This window comes from Paralichthys olivaceus, chromosome 16, assembly GCF_024713975.1.
Source record: "Paralichthys olivaceus isolate ysfri-2021 chromosome 16, ASM2471397v2, whole genome shotgun sequence".
In the NCBI taxonomy this organism is placed as follows: Eukaryota; Metazoa; Chordata; class Actinopteri; order Pleuronectiformes; family Paralichthyidae; genus Paralichthys; species Paralichthys olivaceus.
Window position 1 is genome coordinate 13,796,626 of NC_091108.1, and position 24,199 is coordinate 13,820,824.

Sequence of the window (24,199 nt, forward strand, 5' to 3'; positions counted from 1 at the left end):
TCACATATAGTAATATAAAGAATTGGAATCTAAAATTACACAACCATTTCACCTGTGCTTTGACGTATGAACCAAGCATTATATATGCAAGCTTAAATATGATCAAATTTGATTGTGATTAGGAAAAAATGTAATTCATATAAAATGGTAATGATGATAAAAATTTGTATTTTGTTTGACCAATAAGTTGCAGTGTAGAAAGAGCATTTTAACTTTTTACAGACAATTTAATTGTATGGTAACATGAACAAATGACGAGTGTTTTTAATTTTAGGGATTTTATTTAAAAACCAGACTTATTTTTACAGTGTTTGCTTGATGAGTTAAATACTGATTGCCTCCATGTTTCCTGGCCAATACCCTGCTAATGTGAATTTAACCCTTTAACAGCTCCAGTACAAGTGCTCCTTTATTGTCAAGGGTCACATTAAACCATTAAATCATGGGATCTACTGTACTGTCACAAAGGATTGAACAAATCCCAGTGCTGGTCTAAAACAGCAAGACCTAGACCAAGTCCTGAAGGGCCAACAGAAAAGAGGATGGGGATCTCTTATACTGAAAATGTAAACACTTGAGTCATGAAATATAGCAACAGACGATTGATTTCTGTCCATGCTCCAATCAAGACTGAAGTTTTACATTTTAGTAAAAATGAATACACAGATACTGTGTGTTCTGTGATACTGTATGCAAGTTAATAATAATTTAAATCTAACTTAAACACCACAGAGAAGGTGTAGAAGTGGTTTGAAATATGTCCAAGTGAAGCACCGTTCAAGTTCTTGTAACAGTGTTTTGACCAAATGTTTCTAACAGCCTGTGTCAAGGTCAGCAGTTCGATTCCTTGAGGTCACAGGTTGCTCTCTTCTGGCAGTTTGGTGAGAATATCCACCCCATCAGATGTGATGACCACCGTGTGTTCGAACTGAGCCGACCTGCATTAAATGTCAACGTGAAAGACCCACATCATTCAAAAGGAAACATTTAGGGAAATGCTGCTAGTTATTTTTTGTTTTGAGACATTTTAATAAGATTAGCTTAGCATTAAGACTAGAATCAGCTTGTCTGGCTTTCTAACAGTCAAAAAATAAGTTGACAAGCACCTCTAAAGTTCACTAATTCATGAACTGTATGTCATATGGTTAAATTCCAAACAGACAATGACAAACAAACAGCAATGTCAAAGCTCAGCTGGGATAGCTTTTAGAAGTGCTCTGCTACATGATGACTACAGGCCCACACCCAAGAGTTGTTTTTACCTTTTATCATCTGCAGACACTGCAGTCCACTTGTCTTTCAGGATTCTGAACTCTGCAGACCCCTCCATCAGTATGGGCTCTATAAATTAGCATACGATATCAGCTCCACACTCACACGCAGCATCTTTATGTGCATATAAAAAGTATAAAATTGTATCTCACCTATTGTGAAAGCCATCCCTTCATCCATGGTCATGTCATTGTCATTAGCTAAAAATAAAGAATAACAAAGAGCTGATATTATTTTAATATTCATTTCAGTTTTCAATAACAGTCTCACAAATTAAAAATGACTTGTGAGTCTCTTCTGAAAGTCATCTGGCTCACAAGGCAAACTATATCCTGGAATTAATAACAGATTTATAGTTCAATTACAATTGACATAAGATTTTGTCTCATCATCTGACCACAGACCCAAACTTACCGTGGTGCCAGATTTCAGGATGACCGTGAAAGAAGGAGCCTATTCCATGACCAATGAAATAAGGGCACACTTGGAAGCCGTTGGTGCGAGCTATTTCACTGCCAGCAGGGCAAAAAGTATCAGTTGTCAAAAAGAGATGTGTGATTATATGGCAAATATACATTTCAATGTGTGTTTTTTTGCATTTTTGTGTGTGCGTGTTTGTACCTAATAGTGTTTCCTATAACACAGAGCTGAGCACCCGGCTTGCAGGCAGCGATGGCCTCATCTCGGCAACGCCTGGCAGTTTCCACCAACCGCTGCCCAGCCTCATCCACCTGGCCGATTAAGAAAGTTTCTGACGTGTCACCATGGTAACCATCAAAATACACCTGGCAGGAATAGGAAGAAGTCAGGGACAGGAACAGAGTTGCTCTGACTGATTGTGTGTCTATGAGTTTGTTGGATTGTTAGTGTGTCTGTTAAGGCTTCCACTTACTGTCACATCAATGTTGATGATATCTCCATCTTGAAGTTGCCGGCTGCAGGATACAATTAAAAGAATAACTGATGAATACAGAGAATCTTGCAGTTTTTTGTAATATCATCAATACTGAACATCATCTATACACACAGTCAGAAATCTATAGACTGTATCGATATTTATCTGGTTAATTTTTTTCCGATAATGCAATCTTTTCCAAAATGATACTGATATGTTGCAAGGAAATGGATTAAATCGTTAAAAGTATGCAATGGTTGTGAGCCTATGACCATTTACCTGTCAGGTATCCCATGACAGACCACGTTGTTCACAGACGTACAGACTGACTTAGGAAAACCGCCGTATCTGAGAGGGGATGGGTAGGCGTTGTGTTTGATTGTCTCCTGGTGCACTATGAAGTCTATTTCATCTGTTGTCATGCCTACCTGGAAGCCACAGGTCATAATTATTTTTTAAAATGGTACTTTTAACCAATAGTGTCATGGTTCGGTACTTACCTTCAAACTGCTTGCAGCGTGTAACAGCACATGTCTTGCGAGCTGACACACTCGGGCAAGGCCATTGATTTGCTCTTGGTTTTTTATCTCTATGTAATCCGGCCACTCCGGGACAAGTCTAGTTCCTACATAGTCAGGTCGCACAATGTGCTGCAGTCAGGAAGGACAGGATGTGAAGGGTCATACAGTTGTCCCAGGGTTCCATATAAAATAAGAGACCATAGAGACCAAACCATGTTAGAAAATGATGAAATTAAAAGAGTGTTTATCAAGTGTCTATGTTCGGTTTACTGAGAAAAATCAGTCAGAACCACTTTTAAGTTTTCCTTCAACATTATTATTAGTGTTTTACTAGGAGTGATTTTAATGCGAAGGGAGCCATTAATTGAAATCAACATAACTATTCTGATGATGGTTTGTAATCCCATCATAATTTCATATGTGGTAATTTTTACCTCACTGCAAGTATTCTGTAAATGCTTCAGCCAAGTGATTTCAAATCTTAATCTACTGCTCATTCCAAACCTTCTGCATCTCTACTGATGCTATTAATGGAGACAATGGACCCCTTCAAATGAAGAACGTTTGAATGTAATCAGAGCATCGTTTTAAACGGGGTTCCATCATAAGCATGCTTCATAATTAGTACTGTGGCAAAATGGGAACATTGGGTCCTGTACCTTGGGCACTGCATATGCAGGCCTGACAGTAGCTGGGCGAACTACATTGTGAGAATTTCCCCACTTCCTCCAGAAGAAGCGGCGGTGCTGCTGACACAGTGGGGCAGAGGGAATACAGCAGCAAACTCTCTGCAGGAAACTGCCCAATCCTGGAGAAAAACATGGCAGCTCAAGTAAGAGTGCTCACTCTGACAATACTCATCTGTTAAGAAGAAAATGGCAGAAAGGCCAGGAAGTGTCTTTTTTGGCAAACTGTGCAACTATTGACAACAATGTGTATTTTATAAAAAATATTGTGTATCGTATGAACACAAGTTTAGATGAGAGGGTTAGCTATATATATAATTAATATGGTGTTAAGGTAAAGGCTGGGTTTGCATCTGTGTGGAACTGTGTTTGCATTTATGCACTTGTGCTGAGATGGTAACAGTAAAGTGATGTGCAGTCATGTGCATCTCTAGTTATTGGATCGGACTGTGTACTATGTAAGAGTATGTGTGATGAGAGTAGGTAATATAAGCTAAGCTTTTTCTAAATATGGTATGCACAAACCTACTTTGCCAAATATCTATCTATCTATCTATCTATCACATATACCCAGTGATCACTCCCATAGTACTGACTGTCATAGAAGAGTTGACTGGCCTGTTTCAGTATAGAGGTCATAGTTAGTGATAGTTTTGAACGGGACTACAGAATATTCATTACCATGTGTTTCTATCATTCTGCTTTCTGTGTATGTAAACGATGACACCTCAGTGTAACTTCTCTGTATCTATCCGAACCGAAGTTAGCGAGAAACAGTGTGTTTTTAACCGAGCACGTTGTTTTAACGTGGGCAGTGAGAGAAGCCACTGAAGCTAGCTGCTAACCCGGGTTTACAAAGGATTTCAGCTCGGGTCCTACCTGACGGTGTCAGCAGCGCTGTGGAGCAGTGCGCCGCCATGGATTGTTATTGGAGGTCACATGATACGGAAGTCACCACTTCCGGAAGTCACGTGATGTATGACTCGACGAGTGAAGCTCATAGACTATATATAAAGAAGTGAAGATACAGAGTTTAATCGGGTTTAATTCATATATATAAGTTTGAACTTTGTTTTATAATGGGACAATTTGTTTTATTTTGTCAAAACCAATGCAAAACAACATTAATGTATTATTTTAATCATAAACTTATTGATCCCATAAATGTAACTTTAATAATAACAAACCAAATTCAGTCATTTTTCTGAGATGTTGATGAAAAATATACATCTGATTTTTAAATGTTATCTTATTAAAACCCATAACATTTGTATGTGTTTGAATATTTTTGTGTCATGTATCAAACCCCTGGCTCTTCTGTATTCTTTATCGTATTCTATCGTCATTTGTATATCATCCCTGTAGTGACTACATCTAATATTTTGGCTGCAAATAAGTCTCATTAGTAAGATTTGTGCTCAGTAGATACTATTTAGTCTTTGTCCACCTTTTCAATCCTTAGAGTAGACCATATATTTGCTCACCACAGTGTCAGTACATTGCAAATTCATGTCTACTTTTTTTATTGTGTTTACAATGGGTGTTGCACACAGGTCTTATCAGTAGTTATATGCAACACACCTATATTTGAAGTCCACTTCTGTTTTAATGTTATGTTTTTATGTTTATTTTGTGTGATTTGTTGCATTACTTTTGCACTTTGGTCCGTGAGAAACGACAACTCACTCAGTCGTATACTTTGTACAAGGATGAATGACAATAAAAGTTAATTTCAACTTGTATTCTTGACTTTACAGTTATGAAAGAATCGGAACAAAAATATACGGTGTGAGTGTAGATTACACAAAGCAAGGTGGTAATCCGTCATATTGTAAACTGTAGGGACAAATGTATGGGCAGCCTATTGGAGGTCACCAACACCTATATATAGAACATTATCTCTTGCCGATGATTGTTCAACAAAGTTACGTAACTGCAGTGCAGGAGGGGGAGAAACTATAGTAGGTCACTGCTTTATCACTAAAAACAAATACTCTATCTGATATAGTCACCTCACCAAGGTCACTGAGATAAGCATTGATTGTAAATAAAGAACAAAAAAAGTGAAAGCATTCCAGAACACAATCTGTCGCGACATCTCCTGGATGCTGAAAGGATATTTGCCACAGTGAGAAAACTACACTATTACTGACGGCTGTGTTAGATTTGAGCAGCAGTGAAATGAGAATCAGATAACACAAATCCTCTATTTATACCTCTGCTTCTCTTACAAAGATATGCCAACATTTATTGGTCTCTTGGGTTCATTATTAAATGAAATTAGCAGACAAAGCCAGAGACTGACGACATTAGAACTTGATCATACAAAATACTTGCACACAGACAACATGGAATCAAAAGGTTTTAGCAGAGCTTACACATAGACAGTGAGGTGACACACACATAAAGGAGACTATTCATTATAAAGCCTTAAATATGATGATATGTTCCCTGGTCACTAACTGAAATTGAAAGTAAAATGTGATTTAATACTGTCCATACTGTCCTTCCTACTTTTTTATTATCTTTGTTTTTACAGCAATCTCTAAATCACCACCCCCCTCCCCCCCCTCATATTATTATTATTAGCAGTTGTAGTAGTAGTAATAGTAGTATTACATAAACTGGTTCCAAGAGCTTGTGAATCGTGACACATCATTACAACATCCTCGCACATCAGCTACAGTGTGTGTGTGTGTGTGTGTGTGTGTGTGTGCGTGCGTGCGTGTGTGTGTGTGTGGACCTGCTGCTGCTGCTGCTGTGAACGCGCTCTGCGCCGGGCTCGCTCGTCTGCACTGTACGTGACGTCAAACCAGCATGGCGGTCAAGGTGACTTCGGCATCGCTCCCTCAGCGGTGTCTCAATCTCTGCTTTTTCACACCTTCATATCTTGTGTCCGTTTTTTATCTCCGTCGGAACGATCGAAGCTCCTGTGTGAACCGGGGCGGGGGTCGCGTCGGCAGCGGTGAACCCAGAGAGGCTGTAGCATCCTCGGTGCTAGCCGCCGCCCCGCGGTAGCTGACCGGCCTTGAGACATCCACAACCTCGGAGTTAGCGGCGCGATGCTAAGCGGCTGCTGCATTTAGACCCACCGCGATAAGAACACCAACCTCAGCTGAGCTTGCATCTTTTCACCGTCGCCTCGCACGTTTCCATTTCGAAGCTTAAACGCGTCACGACAGCGGTGTGTGTCCTCGCTTGACAGTGGCTCTTGCTAGCTGGCTACACAGCTGTCATTGTGAGCCTGTCGGGACTCGTCCACTAACATTACGAGTCGCTTCTTTCACAAAGTGACTCGTGTTGTTTGTGCACAAGGACGCAGTCGTTTGCTTCTCGTGGTCGTGTCCTCCCTGTCGCCTCGGGTTGTTTCTCCTTCACAGCAGCGGACGTGTCAAGGAGACATTCAGCCACCTCCGCCTCTTGTTTGGCTTCAGTTCACCGCAGAAAACGAGCTTTAACCGGCATCTTCTTTGGTTTGAATACACAAACACACGCTCTTAGTTTGTTCCAGTGTCATGACCTTGTTTTATTGTGTTGTTTTAGGTGCAATCTACTAAACGTGGGGACCCGAGTGAGCTGAAATCAATCTTCCAGAAGGTAAGATGTGGCAAAAACCTGCTTAAATCTTTCTTTGGTCAGTGTTTATGTGTCTTCACCTCTGTGCATGTCCACATCCAGTATTTGTGAAACAGCCACATCTGTAGAAAACATCTGGTCCCAAGACTTCACTCTGTGAATGAGCTTGGGTTGTGTCATGAGGTTTAAATTACAGCATTAGCCACAGTTAAAGTTCCAGCACAGACTGTTGTAGTTACATTAACTCACAGTCAACTGGAGATGAATAGTTTTGTCAGTGATTGTCAGTTGTTTTTCTTTCTGGTATAAGTTGAAGTTTAAACACAAATGTGGGTCAGACGTGTCGTGTCAGCTGTTTTGAACACAGTGGTTGTTGTCACCACACGTTGATGTTGAAAGTGTGGCAGTCAGAGAATGGAGCTTAGACTTCTAATCTGAGGGCCCAGTGCTCAGGATGGTGTGTCAGGTTTTGCTCCAGCAAGGGCCTGCTTGCTCTTGTACTTAAAGGATCAGCGATCACCATGTCACACCCGTGTGCAGACAATATTTCAGTCACAGTGAAGCTTAATGCATGACTGTGACGTGTCATGAGGAACTGCCATAAGAGGAGTGTTGGTTAATCTTCACCTTTCTCCAAATGTCCTCTGCGTGGCGAGTGAGTGACCAGTCTGGTGTCATTTGGGCTATCAGTTGTCAGTCAGCTGCTAAACACACACGGGTTAAATTGCTTTATGAAAACACTGGTGCACGTGTGCCTGCTCATGCATGTAACTCAACTGTGAAATCAATGACCTTGATTGTTCAGGTTGCACCAGCACTGTTAAGGAAAAGACCGACGGTCAATCACAAACCTGGAAAAAATGGTGTTATTAACCATGAAATTGACAAGAAAGTTAATAATTTGAAAGTAATCATCAAGTGTATGTAAAAGTTGCACTTAAATGTTTGTGTAATGTTCACAGCCTGTCACACCAGCTTTAAACAAGTAACAAAGAGCCTACAGTATACAGAGAACTGCTCACTCAAATCCATGTTCTCTACACGTGCCTCTAAACCAGCTCGGACGCTGTGAGGGTTAACGAAGCAAACATAAAATCATGCTTTTGAGATGGATTAACTCTTGCTCATGCTAACGTTAGCATCAGAGAAGTGTTGGGTGTCCATGTTATATATATCTGTCTCACCCCTCAGTATGCCAGTGTCGCGGACAAGGATGGGGAGAGGTTCATGACCCCGGGAGACTTTGTCCAGAGGTATCTAGGACTACACACACAGATCCACCACAACCCCAAGACTGTGCAGCTCATCGCTGCAGTGGCTGACACCACAAAGGACGGGTGTGTACTGACACACACACACACACATACACACAGATTATCATCACCAATTTACACTTTATTGAGCCATGTCTGATTAGTATTTGTCATTATCACCACTTGGAGATAAGATAAAACCATTGAGGCCTACTCCCCTCACTGATGTTTCATTCATGCACATAACCCTAAGAGAAAAGTAGTTTCGTTCAGAAATGACAGAGTTTTAGATGTAGATAATCTTAATATGGTCTCTGGCCTTTCAGTTCACACCAAAACTTTTAACAGTAAAGGTAATGTAATGTAACATAATGTAAATAACATGTAATGTTTTTGTACGAAAGTTAAATTGGTGAAATCTGTCTCTGAGTGTAAATGTTTGTGTGTTTCGGTGAGCTGGTTCTTCAAGCTCCCTAATTGACTTGATCTTGGCCTCTTTCAAGGTTCTGTGATGTGTTTATGTTACAATATACTTCTTTTTGTTCCTCCCATCTTGTGCACCGCCCACTATTGGCAGGCTGATCTCATTCCAGGAGTTTCTTGCTTTTGAGTCGGTGTTGTGTGCGCCTGACGCTCTCTTCATCGTAGCCTACCAGCTGTTTGACAAGAATGGATCTGGATCTGTTTCCTTTGGTATGAGCCTCTGCTTTTTATGGGTATTTGCATGACCTTTGATTTTATGATGATGTCAGTGAGCACATAAAAAGGACGATATAATTATAGCACTGTATTTTGTGTGAAATATTTTTGCAGCACCCCTTTTCTATTTACTGCAGCGCAGTGTGAGGAATGAATTTGTGACATTGTTAACCAGATTACTCCTCAGTCTTAAGTCATAGACTTACATAATCACTCCCATGCACAGTGTCTACTTACTTTCTTATGTCACTCACAAAGCTTCCTGGCATCAAAATGATTAAACTTAACTATTGTTTAGGAAATGAATTATTGATTATAAATTCTTTTGAACATGTATTTTTGCTGCAGAAAATGTACGTGACATTTTCAGCCAGACCACCGTGCACCACCATATTCCCTTCAACTGGGAATGTGAGTTTATCCGTCTGCATTTTGGGCACGACCGCAAGAAATGCCTCAGCTACCTCGAGTTCACCCAGTTCCTGCAGGTACACACACACACTCTTATCAATCAGTATTTCTGCACTCTCTCCTTCTTTCACTTGGTCCCTCTTTCTCACACACTGTGTTTTCATATTTTATTTAGGAGCTACAGTTGGAGCATGCACGCCAGGCATTTGCCCAGAAGGACAAAGGGAAGAATGGCGTCATCTCTTCCATGGACTTCAGTGACATTATGGCCACCATCAGACACCACATGCTCACACCCTTTGTGGAGGAGAACCTTGTCTCAGTGAGTGTCTGTGTCAGTGAGCGGCTTACTGACAGTATTTTGTATAATTTCACACTATGGCCACAGTGAATATTCATCTTTGATTGACAGGAATGTTTTCAGTGGGCTACAGTATCTCCCATACTTTGTGGTTGCAAACTTATATTTGTAATTAAAGGTTAACATGGACTAAAGTTTGTATTTTTCCCTCTAATGTGAAAAACAATCCTTATGTTTTGATCACTGCCAAATAGAAGAATAATCCACTCTGATCTGTGGGGTTATAAAAATGTTCACACTCAGTTAAAGTAGAACGACACTTCCTATACGGGGTTCTTAGCCCTAAAGGACAATATAATTTTTTACCTGATTAAGGTAGTGATAAAGAGGTAAGAACCTACAGAGATTTGCTCAGTAGGAATAAGCTTTTGTTGTTGATTTATTTAATTAAATCTTTAGTGTCAAGAGATAAATTATTAAAGCACAAGCGCAGGCAACAATGACAAATATCTTAGAACAATAGGAGAGTTAAAATAAAGACGTGAAGTTTCTCCTTAGCCATTGCAATACAGGAAAGAAATTTAAAGTAAATTTTGAATTACTGATATTTGCAACTTTACATCTTTGCTTTTTCATTTGGGGTTTTAATAATAATACCTTTTGTATAAAGTTCCTGATGTTCTACATTCTTTCTTTTCCCAGGCTGCAGGTGGAAGCACCTCTCACATGGTCAGTTTCTCTTACTTCAATGCCTTCAACTCCCTCCTGAACAACATGGAGCTGATTCGTAAAATTTACAGCACACTGGCTGGCACGCGGAAGGACACGCTCGCAACTAAAGGTGCACACATCATTATGTTACAGTGATTTTGTGTCTTTGCTTTTTAGCTGAGATGCTCTCAGGGGTGTCAGGAATATTCTTGATATTGTGGAGGGTTATTTTCTCTCATCTCTCTCTTATCTCCCTGCAGAAGAGTTTGTTCATGCTGCCAACAAGTTTGGTCAAATCACTCCCATGGAAATTGACATTCTGTACCAGTTGTCTGGCCTGCACTCCCCCTCTGGGTAAATATTTACTGATCAGTTTTTACTGATATTTACTGTTCAATCTTATGATCGACCTGCACATGGAAACATGACAGTAATGTTAATAACAGGGGAATTAATTACTGTGTCTCAGGCGCCTGAACCTAGCTGACATTGAGAGGATAACTCCATTAGAGGAAGGATGTCTGCCATACAACCTGGTCGAAAGTCAGAAACAGGTAGGATGCTTGTAACTTTGTGTTTGGAAAATCCTGATTCATAATTCACATTGACATAAAATCACATGAGCAGTTATCTGTCTCTTAAAAGTCCTTAAAAAGCTAATTTATTTGACCTGTATGACATTTTTCTTTATTCACATCAGAAATGCAGGATTTTTATCATCGTCTTCTCTTCCTCTTTTGTATTTTCATCAGGCCCATGGTGACGGCTCCAGGCCTGTCTGGCTTCAGGTTGCGGAGTCAGCCTACAGGTTCACTCTGGGCTCCATCGCTGGAGGTATGCTGCACCATGAGTCAAACTGCTGTCTGATGAGCACACAGCAGCGTCCAGTATGTGAATTCTGATCAATTATATTAAGTCTGAGTTATGTGGGTTTGCGTAGCCACGGGAGCGACGGCGGTGTACCCCATTGACTTGGTGAAGACTCGTATGCAGAACCAGAGGTCCACAGGATCCTTTGTTGGGGAGCTGATGTACAAGAACAGCTTTGACTGCGCTAAGAAGGTGCTCCGCTACGAGGGATTCTTTGGCTTCTACAGAGGTAGGTTTAGGAAACTGCACCTGTGTTATTCTTAGAATGCATTCGAACCACCAGGTTTTTTTTTTGGGCTCCTGTCTTTTATTCTGTTCATTCAGCTCAGCTGTGTGTCATTTTTCTAAATGTTTGAGTTAATATTTATCACCGTTCCATTCAATTCTTGAACACATATCAGCCGAAAAAGCCTTTATCATTATATTTTTAAGTGTATGTTGTTGCCCTGTTGTAAAGTTCATTTTCTCTTGCTTACCTCTCAAATATAAATCAAACCATACACAAAAATAGTATTCTATCACATTAGCATGTATTTTTGTATAGCAGCAAATGTTCAGAGGCAGTGAGTGACACAAATCTTTGAAAATACAGAACAGAAAAACTCTGCTAGTGACAGAAATCATCTCAGAAAGAGGATTCTATCATCCTTTGGCTCAGTCAATTGGGTCAAGTAACTATAGGACCGTGAGACAAAAATGAGTCTCCTGGTGTTAAACTCTCCTCCTCGCACACAGTCCATGTTCTCATTTCCTTTTAATGCTCATTTCTTGTTCCTGTCAATTCCGTATTACCATTGAAATGAGATTCTCATGTCACCCTGTTCCCCTCGATGCCCCACAGGTCTGGTCCCTCAGCTTATAGGTGTGGCACCTGAGAAGGCCATCAAACTCACTGTGAGTACGGCCCTGCACAATAATGACCCCCCTCTACTCATTTATCACTTTGCATACACACTTGTTATGTTACCTTAGTTTTAATTAAAGCAATTTTTACAATACAGTTTACTGCAAGTTATTGTTGCCATAAGTAGTGACAGTAAAATCAAACATCTGCAAATTAAAACAAATGAATGAAAAACATAATATGATGAATCTGTTTTTGATTTAAATGTATTTTGATTTTTTTCTCATTTTTTATGAAGCACTTTGTAACTTTGTTAAGAAAAGCTTTAAAAATAACTCTCGATTTCAGCTCCAACCATAATCAGAGTTAATAACTACTTTTTTATCTGTTGTATCATTTAAAATTGATTTGACTTTCCTCATTAGAATTGTATTATTATGAAATTTATTACATTAGAGCACATTTACTGAAGCAAGATGAGCCTTGTATTTTTTTGTCTTTGGTCTGATGCTTGTTTTTGTTTGTGTCTCACAGGTGAATGACTTTGTTAGAGACAAGTTCACTGAAAAAGACGACACGATTGCTTTGGCGGCTGAGATCATGGCAGGTGCCTGTGTAAGTATCAGGCTCCACAGTTTTTGGTTGTTGAAATAACTCATGCATGAAACCTCCATGTGTTTTATTAACTTGCTTGCAGAGTTCCAAATAATGTCACTAACATCAGACTGAAATACTGAATTGTTTCCAGAGCGATGATCTCACTGTCCAATGCAAAATGTTTTTTTGTTTCTTCTGTTCTTGTTTTCGATAGCGTTGTTCATCTTTACACACATTGGCCCAGCACTGCATACCATCCAAGGAAATGGAAAAGTAAATGAGTGATCAGGATTTAAATTTTCTACTCTTGCAAGACTCGACTCCCATACCTCAGCTGCGTATATGCGACATGCAGGAGAAGTGATGTCCATCTTTTGTGATCAAGTTAGTGAACAAGCTGCTCTTCTCCTCCTATACTCAGGCTGGAGGCTCTCAGGTGATCTTTACCAACCCTCTGGAGATCGTGAAGATTCGCCTGCAGGTGGCAGGTGAGATCACCACCGGACCTCGAGTCAGTGCACTCAGCGTGGTCCGTGACCTTGGTTTCTTCGGCCTTTACAAGGTACTGGACCCTTGTTTAATTCACCGACATTTACTGTGCGTTGATGTACACTCTTCTCTTTGCCTCAGTCTTACTCCACGAGCACAGTCCGCTACATGTCTTTAGTTTGTTTGTGTGTCCAGGGTGCTAAAGCGTGTTTCCTGAGAGACATCCCGTTCTCAGCCATCTACTTCCCCGCGTACGCACACATCAAGGCCATGTTCGCCGATGAGCATGGCAGGTTGGGAGCTCTGCAGCTTCTCACAGCTGGAGCGATCGCAGGTAATTTTAGATTGCGACAGAACAGAAGCAGTCATTGAGAACGTGATCCAGTGAATCTCCGGCATTCAATCTTGTCAAATACTGCTTGAAAGAGATGCCATAATTCAGTTGACATGACAGCTGCTAGAAGAAACAAGAAATACAAATCAACAAGCTATTGCTTTTACGCTACAAAGGTTTTAAGAAGTAGCATCTCATCCTTTTTTCTTTTTAACTATTTCCCAGGTATCCCTGCTGCCTCCCTCGTGACGCCCGCTGACGTTGTCAAGACCCGTCTGCAAGTGGCAGCCCGGGCAGGACAGACATCTTACTCTGGAGTCATCGACTGCTTCAGGAAGATCATGAGAGAGGAGGGATTCAGGGCGTTGTGGAAGGGAGCTGGAGGTGTGTGTCTGTTTGTGTGTTCTCCTGCAGGCGGTAACACAATGTGTCTCAGATTATTGTTACATTGAAACCACGCTGACTTGTGCGTCTGCTTTCCTTTTGTCCAGCTCGTATGTGCCGGTCCTCTCCTCAGTTTGGTGTGACTCTGGTGACTTATGAGCTTCTGCAGCGGTGGTTCTATGTCGACTTCGGAGGACAGTAAGTTGATACACAGACAGGAAATATTACTAGATTAATTGTAACTGCCTTTTTTTTCTTTTTGACTTTGCTGGGGGAAAAGACTCATATCATAACATAATTTATTTATAAATGCTTAAAGTCATATTGTCCTCCTCTCCTCCCTGCAGTCGTCCGGCAGGATCTGAGCCCACACCCAAGTCTCGCATCTCCGAGCTCCCTCCCATCAACGCGGAGCACGTCGGAGGCTACCGCCTGGCTGCAGCCACCTTCGCAGGGGTGGAGAACAAATTTGGCCTCCACCTCCCCAAGTTCAAGTCCTCCGGCGTGGCGTCCATACATCACCCAGAGCCAGTTGCTGCCACGCCAGCTCAGGCCCCCTAGAGGCCCCAGTGTCTCCATATCATTCTGCTATCTCTCTCCTCCTCTACCAGGAGCCAGAAACTTAGATACACAAACAAACACAACGGTTAACATGCACTCCACAAATAGGGGCCATAAGGTTAGGAACAAACAGCCCATCTACTCTCTCCAGGGTGAAGGTGTGATCCACTGGTCCCACAGTCCCAGTTGTAGAGGCAGACAGACAGAGACGGGACCAGAGTGCTGACAGTGTTGTATCTTGAGTGCCTGCTCGCTCCTGGCCTCTTCATCCTTTGTGTTCCTTCTCTCCAGCATTTGTATAAAATTGACTCTCACTCCTGTCTCTCTCTCATGAGTAGCTGATATGATTTATATTTTGTTTTCTGTCTCATACTCAGTTTGAGTAGCGCTTCTCATTTGGACAGCTGGCATAGAAATGATTAGATTGCTCAGCATGGTTTTTGGGCGTCACTCTCGATACAGTCCTCACAGAGGAGGTTACGTACTGTACATATTGTATAACTGCAACAAAGAAAATGTTACGAGACAGAGCTCCAGCCGTAACATTCAGTTGGCATCATTATACAGTAGCTGTCATGTTAATGGCAACGTGGGGCCTTTGGTCCTGGTCTCTTGAGAATCGCTCTTACTGATGTACAAAGTTTTCTTGGCGAAACAAGAATGACGAGCAGAGAATTAGGTATTAATAAATTAAATGTATCTCAATTCTGTCATTGTATTTTATTGAAATAAATCATCCATATGGGTTTAATTTTACTATTAAGTCTCAAGTTTTATTCCAATGGAGAAGTGTATCATATCGGTAACAGGAAAGAACACGGTACAATAATTCTCTGCAGAATACTGACAATTTATCCTGTTGTAACAAACATGGTGGCTACAGTGCAATTTTCTCATTTTATATATTGAAGCAAAATTATTTTTACAAGCCTGGTGACATTGGACTGCTGCATCATGAAGAAAAATTGGATTGAGAAAAAGTATTAGTTATTATCCAGCCTCATCTTTACTTTTTATTTCAACCCTCAAAGAGGACACGTCAGGAAACTGTTTTACTACTTGGATAGGTACAGAGTAGAAAACAACCTTTGGTACAGAGAAAACACCACTAAATTGAACTAGTGTCAATAAATTCAAGGCAAGTATAGTAATGGACTTTAATTGGGAAAAGCTTGTGCTAATTTTAGGAATGTACTACTCAAGCTTTTAGTACAAAGCATTTTTAAACAAAACAAAATATTTAAATAAGTGCCACCTTTGGAATAAATATTAAATATTGTAGTGGTTAAAATGTAAGAGTGACACACTTCCGCACAGGCCAGAAAAGTGTAAGCACATGATCCTGTTTTAGTCATCAAATTAAAGTGCTGCTGAGGATACAGAGGAAATGATTCTGAAATGTCAGCGTTTCTTTTTCTTTTGCTTCCCTAAAAACACTCCGCCAACTGTGTGCACAAGTGTGTCCAGAAAATATTAAAACATGTAAAAACACTAAAATGGTAATAAAAAGGTGCAAGTACAAAGGTTTGCATATTTTAAAAAAAGGGCTGAGTTGGTTGAGGCCTCAGGACAGGAGCAGATTCTGGAGCACCGAGGATGTAATCAATGCTAGAAGTGTAGAGAGTGGACAGCCATGTTGATCCCGATCATCACTTCCCTGTGTTCTTCTCAATCACCTAACTTACTGTACTACCACTGCTACATATGACATTCATTGTATCTACAAATGTTCTCTTGAGGACATTTTAAAAATACATTTAAAACTGTCTTTTCTATCTGTTCTAGCTCTGCACGTCTCCTCAGGCCAGTTCATGTAGTAGTGGGTGGAAAAGGTAGAAGCCACAGAGGAGAGAACAGCTCCTCTTGGCAGTGTGTGTGTGTGTGTGTGTGCCATAGTTTGATAATGTACCGGGGCCGGTCACACCAGCTGGTCTCACATCTGGTCTTAAGCTAAGTCGCCGTTTTAAGTCTAACCAGATTGTTTGAAATATTACGCCTGGTCAGAAGCAGGCTTAGTCAAAATCTAAGCTGGCAAATGATGATGAAGCATTAGTGAAGTAGCTTCTCAATGTGCTGAGTCAAACTCATTCTCCGGCTCTCACACAGAGCTGCTGGGTGGTGTGTAAAATCATCTGTTTACAGTTTACAGTGCTCTCTCTCTCTCTCTCTCTCTCTCTCTATTTTTGAAAGTTAAGAAGCTCAGAAACCAATATGTTCTGTGAAGAGGTCTATGATCTCTGCTCCATTTCATTAAATCTGCACCATTGAATAGTTTTTTACAAGTAACTGTTTATAATGTGAAACAAGCCAGTTGGGCTGTCAGCGATCATTGTCTATCAGCACAAAAGTGGGTCTTCACATGATTGCGCATCGCTAAGACCGGGCGTAGTTAAGACAAGTCTTATGTTCAGTTGGTGCAACTGAACTTAAGTCCATTATAAAGACTGACTTAACAAAGACTGACTTAACAAAGACCAATTGGTGCAACAGGCCCCTGAAGAGGAATAATGAGCAGTTGTTAGTGAGGTGGGGTTTACATTATCAGACATTGGCCAGTTCCTCAGCTTCATCTCGGTTCTCATTGATCTCAGCCAGCGTCCTGACGAAGCGCGTCCACTCGTCAGCCTTTGGCACGCAGATTTGCTGCAGAACGATAAGGACAACAGCAGCGTGTCAAACAACGAGAGAAGATGTGCATTTATGTTCACATTTTACATTTAAAAGAATTATGATTATGATATATTTCGCTGTATTTCTGTTTTCTTTTTATAGTTATTTCTAGGTTATAATTTAATGCTTAAACTGTAAAATATCAAGCCAAAATTACAGCCAATTCTTTAAAAATATACTTATTATATATATATAAGTATCAGAGTTTTTTACACCACTATCAGTATCTGCATTGGCCCCCAAAAATCCATATCGGTCGAGCTCTAGCTTAAGGCTGAAATGACCAAAAAGCGTATTAGTTAGTAAAATAGTGAAAACGACGTCTCACCTCCCCTACGTCGTAGACCTGCACCTGTCCGTCTGAGTCCCCAGTGGCGATCTCTTTTCCAGTGTGAGCCCATCTCACACGGTTCAGTGCTGGAGACCCCTCCACACACACACTGGCAGTGGGAACCTAGAAAACACACATCAACTTTAAAGAAAGCATATTCATGGAAGATCACGAGTGTTTCCATTCTACGATAAAACTGTGCTTTCAAAAAGATGAAACACTTTGAGGACTTTCACAGCTGTATTATTTATCTTTCCTAAAAGACATTTTGGAGGCACAATAATTCACTTTATTGCCAAGATTTAGATGAAAAGATTGAAATTACTCTAATATGGTGCCAGAAAATAAATATTTCATTCTTTTACAGTTTCTTTTGAATATTAGACACAAATTAATTTTTTTTCACTTTATTAGTGAGCTTTAATATTGCTAGTACACGAATTATATTGCTGTTTAAGGGGGAAATTAAGGTCTCGAGTTGCAGTGTGTGTGCTTGCATACTTCAGTGTCATTGTTGAGGTTCCAAAGGTCCAGACGTCCGGCTAGGTCCACGCAAGCAAACAGAGCAGGGTGGGTTGGAGACCACATTGCATCATAGACGTAGTCACAACTGTCCTCAAATGAGTACAGTGGACGGGTACTCTGTTAGGGAGACAAGAGTGAGAAACTGATTCAAATTAAGGAACGCAACTAATGGTGCCTCTAATAGAAGGATGTGAGTGTGTCTCACCTTGGTGCTCCAGAGTTTGACGGTCCAATCAAAAGAGGAGGAGATGAAGAGATGAGAGAAGTCAACAGGTCCACCAGCGCTGTGACAGCTCAGCCCAGTCACTGGACCATGGTGGCCTTCGAACACCTCAGTGATACCTGCCTTACTGTAACACACACATAAGACACAGCTTACTGTAAAAACACATAACAGATGTCGAACACGAACACTCCCCCCCAAAAGGCTTTCCAGTTACTTTTGGAAGTCACAACATTTCTTCAACATGCAAACAGTAATCTGATATTAGAAAGAGTTACTGAACTCACCTTCCGTGTCGACAGGCGGTGTAAACGGAGCCGTCCTCACTGCCCACCACGAAGTTGTTCACGTCTCCCAGAGGGAAGGCCATGGAGGTAACAGCCACTGCCTTGCTCTGTTTGAACACCAGCTCCAGACTGTCCTACAGGGGAAAAGAAAAAAAGCACACATCCTCAGACTCACTGACATTTACAACAGTGACTGTACATCATCCATGCACATTCATTATACCTGCGGCTGTGAGAGCATGTCAAGGCTCCAAGAGCACATTTTTCCATCAGTGGAAATGCTGATCAGGTTGTTGGCGTTCTGGGTTCCTACCACGTTCACACAGTAGACTGGGTGCTGAGCACAATAGAGCACAGCAACATAAACATCATCCATATGTTTGGGAGCAGAAGAAATAATTGACAAAATACAGGCTGAAAAAACTCCACAGAAAACACAGTGGGGTCAAAAGTCAAAAAGGTGCGTGAGCTGTGATGATTTACTGTATGAGCAGCTGCAGACAGGGGCGTTCTCTGAACAGGGGTGCGCTTGTTGCTCCTGTTGTCCCACAGGACAATCTGTCCCGAATATGTCCCACCCACCACCAGGTTGGGGTGAAACTTTGCAAACCCAGCTGACATCACCTCTGACTGCAGGAAGAAAAAAATATAATTACAATTTCTGTCTTAATTATGGTTTTCTAAAGCATAAATAATAATTATTCAAATGTCCACTGTGTAGGATTTAAGGGAATCTCTTAGCAGAAATTTTATATAATATTCATAATTATGTTTGCATTAGTGTATAATCAGCTAGTTTTTTTATTACCTTACGAGGTAATGAGCGCCCGCCCTAGCCTCACCAACATGACTGGGAGTAGAGGGTCAGGTGAGGGGATTGTTGTTATATGCAACTTCACTATTAGATATCCCTAAGTCCTACATACTTACATTCTCCTTCTAATAAATAAAGAGTTGCTTGCAGAGCAGCAGCATGCAAGTTCTTCCCTCACCTGGCAGTGGAAGATGTACTCGGGTGTGCCCTTCTTGTACTTCATGTTCCAGACCAGTGCCACTCCATCAGGCTCATGAGGAGCATCCTCATTGTTGTTGTATGAGGCCAGGAGCAGTTCTGGGTACTGAGAGAAACATAGCAGCTAATATTAGAAGCAGTGAAGAAAAGCAAGAATCTTTAAGGGGATTTAAAAATCATAAATAAATCAAAATAGGCTTTTTGCAACTGGTTTGTTCTTTAAAAAATTATTTCTCTGTGGGCATCAATAACACCTCATACCTGAGGGGACCAGTCAAGACAGGTGACCACTCTGTTTTTAGTCCAGTGCTCATCTGCAAACTGTCTGTTCAGAACCAGCTTTGCTCCCGCCTGCAAGTCACTGAAAAAGACAGAAAAGACGAGTACTTGCAGCACCTATCCATCTGTCTATCACCTTTTCTCTATTTACAGCACTTATGTTAAGGTTTCTTAATTTGCCTCACCCCTCCTTATCCTCCAGATCTCTGCCACTGTAGTCGAAGCAGACGTCCACCTGCTCAGCCAGAGCTCTCTCAACAATTCTGCTGCCTCGTTCAAAAAACGACAAGAACTCCTCGGAGTGCATGACCTGCAGCTTCTCTTCTTCAGTCAGCTCCTTGGGAGTTTCTATACAAAGATTATTCCGTATTCAAAGAGGAAAAAAGTAAAAAAAAGATCTTTGCTTTTCCTCAATTTATAAGATGGAAATGAACTCAAAGGTTGGATAATGTAAGCTGAAACTACTTGTTTCTAGTATTCTGCATTATCTAAAAGCATTTCCTGTCACTGTTATTTACATGTTACAAACTTCAGTCCTTACCCTCATCCTGCTGTTCTCCCTGTTCATCTTTGTCTTCGTTGGTGTCTTCCACTGGAGCAGGAGCAGTGATCTCCTCATCCTCTTCCTCATCTGGAACAAACACACATTTAATTTTGTTTTCACGAAAAAGGTTGGAGGGAAGGCAAAGTGTGATTGTGTCTCTGTTTTGTTACCTGCTTTTTGATCAACGTGTGACAGTGCCTCGGTGGGTGTCTGCGTTTCTTTGGAGTAAGAAACCATTTCCTTCGGGACAAATTCCACCTGGGTCACTTTGGACATGCCCAGCCTCACAGCGCCACGTCTGCACACACACAAAAACCACAGTGGACATAAGCACACACATACGCAGGATTGTGATACAGTGGAACTGAATGCAACGTTTACATGAAGTAACAGAAATAGTGATGCACATAGATAATATTAACACATTTGGACAGATCTAAGATGAAACCACAGAAACTGATTAAGGCTGGAAGACAAGCTAAAGGAGAGAGGAGGAGCAGTACCCCATCAGCTCAGAGTCGGAGTGCAGTTGCAGAGTAGAGGGGTCAGGATCCCAATGCAATGTCCTTATACAGCCAAACCACCACATGGTATTAATAAGAAGAAAGACGGGACAGAGAAAAAGAAAGAGGAAAACAAGAGGATGAAACAAAATGCATAAAACAGGCAAAAGGTGAGCCATATAAGAAATGTTAAAGATTGGAAAGACAGAAAAGAGGAAGAGAAAGGAGGACAGGGAGAGAAGAAGTAGAACGGAGTGCATGTTAATTTAGACACATCAGCATGCTGGTGAAAAGGCAAAGAAGAGACACGTCAGAATTCATCAAGTGTAATTACAATGTTAATACACACACTTAGCATGCAAGTACGACTCTAAATCACATAAAATGAGCTAGAACGACCCATTCCCCAACTCTCTCTGTCACACACACACAAACCTTGGTCCTGCGTTTCCGTCCCCAGAATCTTGGCTTCCTGCGTCACTGCCCACTGATTTGTTGGAGGGAGACATGGGGGCAGGGACTAGGTAGTGAAACAGACATGTATCTTCTGTTACTACCCTCAGGGGCTGAGCTGTGAGTGCGTGTGTGTTTGTAAGTGCGTGAGTTGATGAAGGGGTGGGTGAGTGGGGGAGTGATTGAGTTATGAAAAGAGTGTGTGGATGAGTGAGTGAGTGAGTGAATGAAGTTGCATGCAGTAAGGAGGACAAAAGACAAAAGGACAGACAAAGGGGAGAGAAGAGAGAATGAAAATAAATGGCAGGCAGGTGTCATGCGCAAAACAGTGTAAAATGTTGAGATATGTTGGGAAGACAGGGGGGGAAGCAGAGTGGATGAAATTAAGCCAGACCACAAAGTTAGAGGTGACATTTATAAACACTGCAACTCCATCAAGCACACAACCAGAAAATGAGGGGACATAAGTGGGGTGAGGGACAAAAATAGAGGCAGGCTGGCAGTGTGTGTGTACCATGGGGTATGTCAGGAGTGATGCCAACACTCTGCAGGAGCGCCTCTGCCTCCCTCCTCTTCCTCTCCAGGTCAGAATCTTCATGGCTGCCCGAGGAACCACCTCCTGCCTCCGCTCCACGCTTTGAATCTCCCTACAGCGTACAGAACGTAATCCACCTCAACTCAGCATGAAAACATATCAGACAATTTACAATTACTGAACACTGTCAAGCTAAATCATGGCAGCGATGAAATTAAAAGAGTTGAAATGAAGCATACATCCTTCTTTTTCTTCTCCTCCTCTTTTCTCTTTTTCTCCTCTCGAATCTGGGCGATCCGTTGTTTCTTCCTCTCCAGCTCAGCCTTCAGCTCACTCTTGTCGGACATACTGCAGGAGGAGGAAGACTGAATAACAACAGGCCACTACCCTAAATGCATTTTCAGTAAAAAGACAAACATTGTTTTACACAGTACATTAGCTATTTTATCTACTACATGATTATACTTAATAACACATCTCTAATTCGTGCAAGTATACACAGACACTTTAGCAGATAAGGAACCTGATTCATGATTTGGAAAACAAACTATACACGCAATACATATATTTATAGGACAAAGAAAACATTGATTGGACCCAGCTTATATAGGCAGTCCATATGGAAAGTATTGGTATAAGTTACTTTGGACTATGGGAAATTATAACTGGAATATTTCCCTATTTAATGGCATTTTATATTTTATAGGCTTAATCTATTTGTTGCTGTTTTATCTGAAAAATCTAGAAACTTGATTATTGGTATAGTAAAATGCAAACGCACTGTTAATCATTGGCAGAGATTAGTTCATTCATTGCGACCTGCTTTTATTGCAGAGCAACTACAAGATGAATCACTAAACATTAAACTTCAGCCCCAGAACAGGTCATTCTGACAGGAAAGTTGCAATTCTATGAAAAAGAAAATCCGTGTGCAGACTTCACATAAGGGAGATAAGAGAAACACACAGTGCAGCAGCCCTGGGCCTGTCACACTGGAAACATGTGAACCACAAACCAGCTGTTCACAACAATGATCTCTTTATCTGCTCTCTGCAAAATGTCACAGCCAATCTTGAATCACTGCAGTGGTGAATATATAATATCAAAACTGAACATAACATACATGCGAGACAAATAAGAATGATTCCATTATGGTTTAATCTTAAATTATATATACTTAAGTTTGTTATGCTGACTCTTCATATCTTTAAATGGAAGTCAGAGCTCCCAGTGTTCTTAAGGATAATGGAAAAGACATGACAACATGTGCATACAACAGATACACACTCGTTATATATTAATGTGCTAATCCTATTAAGAGTGTGGTGAGTGTCCACAACACAACAGGGACACTCAACATCTCCACCCAGTCTCCACTGCAGGAAACAGAGAAATGAGCTTCAGCGTGTGTTGCACCTCACGTTTCTTCTGTTGACTCCACGTCTGCTTTATATCAAGAATTGTTCACACTCAGTCTAGGTTCTGTCAAACGTTCATTCTAATCTAATTACCGGCTACACTGTCAGCCACACGCTAAACCGGCTAGCTGTGTTAGCATGCTAATCTCCATGGCAGGACGAGGCCCATCTCCTACAATGAGCGAATATAACGGAAACATCGCAGAGCAACGCCCCGGTTTCTTCTGTCACGCCGTCCCCGGGTGTGTCTGGAGGCAGCACGGCTGTAGAGGTGAAGAGGTGAATGTACCTGGTGCCGGGTGTTGGACGGAGGAGGCCGAGAGGACAACAGCTTATAGAGCGACAGTGATGATGGAGGTGAAGAACGATGATGCTGGAAGAGACACAGCCGCTGCAGTGCTCTTCTTCAGCGCTCCGCCTGAACACCAGCACGAGTATTACCGACCTCTGCCGGCACAAACGGGAAACTGCATAGGGATTTCTCAGGATTTATTATTAGATTAGATTAGATTCAACTTTATTGTCATTGCACACGTCACAAGTACAAAGCAGTTATTATTATTATTATATCACAGTACTCTACATATACCTGATCATACCTGATTCATTGTTACGATGCTGAACATTACCATCATCATCATGCACTCATGATGGTTCACACCACTCAAGCACTAGATGTACTGACTGCGCTAATGTTTGTGAACTGCCATAATATTTTGTATCATAGTGTCGAATTGTTCTCATATAGAACATATATTTTATTTAATTATTTTGTGTTTACATGTATTTATTCTGCACTTCAGTTTTACTTATTATTATTATCATTATTATTAGCCGTAGTAGTAGTGGAAGTAATAGTAGGAGGAGGAGTAGAAGGAGGAGGAGGAGGAGGAAGAGGAGGAGTAGGCGTAGCATATTGGCCCACAGCTAAGTTAAATCAGAATCAGAATCAGAATCAGAAGTACTTTATTAATCCCCGTAGGGAAATTCAAAATCTACCTTTAGCGGTCAAATA

General features: G+C 41.2%; 3 protein-coding genes across 8 annotated transcripts; 1 reads left to right on the top strand and 2 right to left on the bottom strand.

Moving 5' to 3' along the window:
* Positions 1-261: 261 nt before the first annotated feature.
* On the bottom strand, positions 262-6,244 carry metap1d (methionyl aminopeptidase type 1D (mitochondrial)). 3 transcript variants are annotated; one of them, XM_069510881.1, is made up of 11 exons: positions 6,118-6,244; positions 4,254-4,378; positions 3,348-3,496; positions 2,668-2,817; positions 2,447-2,595; positions 2,165-2,207; positions 1,894-2,057; positions 1,687-1,784; positions 1,425-1,472; positions 1,263-1,341; positions 262-938 (listed from the first exon to the last, which is right to left on the bottom strand). In XM_069510881.1, the coding sequence occupies exons 2-11, from the start codon at positions 4,291-4,293 to the stop codon at positions 854-856; spliced, it is 1,005 nt and encodes a 334-aa protein (XP_069366982.1). In that variant the 5' UTR covers positions 4,294-4,378; positions 6,118-6,244; the 3' UTR covers positions 262-853. The 3 variants fall into 3 exon arrangements, with proteins under 3 accessions (XP_069366982.1, XP_019963307.2, XP_069366983.1); XM_020107748.2 differs by lacking the exon at positions 6,118-6,244 and having other exon boundaries at positions 4,254-4,395; XM_069510882.1 differs by lacking the exon at positions 6,118-6,244 and having other exon boundaries at positions 4,056-4,301.
* LOC109642772 (electrogenic aspartate/glutamate antiporter SLC25A12, mitochondrial-like) lies at positions 6,116-15,160 on the top strand. Its single transcript, XM_020107693.2, has 18 exons — positions 6,116-6,203; positions 6,918-6,971; positions 8,142-8,287; positions 8,781-8,896; positions 9,251-9,390; positions 9,489-9,635; positions 10,317-10,455; positions 10,586-10,679; positions 10,795-10,879; positions 11,078-11,159; positions 11,266-11,424; positions 12,037-12,089; positions 12,574-12,654; positions 13,058-13,198; positions 13,321-13,459; positions 13,685-13,843; positions 13,951-14,041; positions 14,191-15,160. The coding sequence occupies exons 1-18, from the start codon at positions 6,192-6,194 to the stop codon at positions 14,402-14,404; spliced, it is 2,052 nt and encodes a 683-aa protein (XP_019963252.1). The 5' UTR covers positions 6,116-6,191; the 3' UTR covers positions 14,405-15,160.
* LOC109642782 (dynein, cytoplasmic 1, intermediate chain 2a-like) lies at positions 15,106-23,624 on the bottom strand. 4 transcript variants are annotated; one of them, XM_020107718.2, is made up of 17 exons: positions 23,474-23,624; positions 22,006-22,114; positions 21,746-21,878; positions 21,214-21,298; positions 20,779-20,841; positions 20,446-20,573; positions 20,273-20,362; positions 19,917-20,079; positions 19,714-19,813; positions 19,433-19,558; positions 18,924-19,070; positions 18,664-18,777; positions 18,441-18,574; positions 18,136-18,280; positions 17,907-18,047; positions 17,403-17,528; positions 15,106-17,047 (listed from the first exon to the last, which is right to left on the bottom strand). In XM_020107718.2, exons 2-17 carry the CDS (start codon positions 22,111-22,113, stop codon positions 16,946-16,948), a joined length of 1,905 nt encoding a protein of 634 aa, XP_019963277.1. In that variant the 5' UTR covers position 22,114; positions 23,474-23,624; the 3' UTR covers positions 15,106-16,945. The 4 variants fall into 4 exon arrangements, with proteins under 4 accessions (XP_019963277.1, XP_019963263.1, XP_019963295.1 ...); XM_020107704.2 differs by having other exon boundaries at positions 21,214-21,349; XM_020107736.2 differs by lacking the exon at positions 20,779-20,841.
* Positions 23,625-24,199: the final 575 nt, after the last annotated feature.

What these genes read in the sequence shown, in the direction of transcription:
- metap1d (XM_069510881.1), bottom strand. Translation starts at nt 4,293, where the DNA reads ATGGCGGCGCACTGCTCCACAGCGCTGCTGACACCGTCAG. An exon ending in CTGCATATGCAGTGCCCAAG is followed by an intron (nt 2,818 to 3,347) that starts GTACAGGACCCA and finishes TCCTGACTGCAG; the next exon opens with CACATTGTGCGACCTGACTA. An exon ending in AGGGATGGCTTTCACAATAG is followed by an intron (nt 1,342 to 1,424) that starts GTGAGATACAAT and finishes GCTAATTTATAG; the next exon opens with AGCCCATACTGATGGAGGGG.
- LOC109642772 (XM_020107693.2), top strand. An exon ending in TGAAATCAATCTTCCAGAAG is followed by an intron (nt 6,972 to 8,141) that starts GTAAGATGTGGC and finishes CTCACCCCTCAG; the next exon opens with TATGCCAGTGTCGCGGACAA. An exon ending in TCTGGGCTCCATCGCTGGAG is followed by an intron (nt 11,160 to 11,265) that starts GTATGCTGCACC and finishes GGGTTTGCGTAG; the next exon opens with CCACGGGAGCGACGGCGGTG.
- LOC109642782 (XM_020107704.2), bottom strand. Translation starts at nt 22,113, where the DNA reads ATGTCCGACAAGAGTGAGCTGAAGGCTGAGCTGGAGAGGAAGAAACAA. An exon ending in AGGAGAAGAAAAAGAAGGAT is followed by an intron (nt 21,879 to 22,005) that starts GTATGCTTCATT and finishes TGTACGCTGTAG; the next exon opens with GGAGATTCAAAGCGTGGAGC. An exon ending in ACACGTTGATCAAAAAGCAG is followed by an intron (nt 20,363 to 20,445) that starts GTAACAAAACAG and finishes TGTTTGTTCCAG; the next exon opens with ATGAGGAAGAGGATGAGGAG.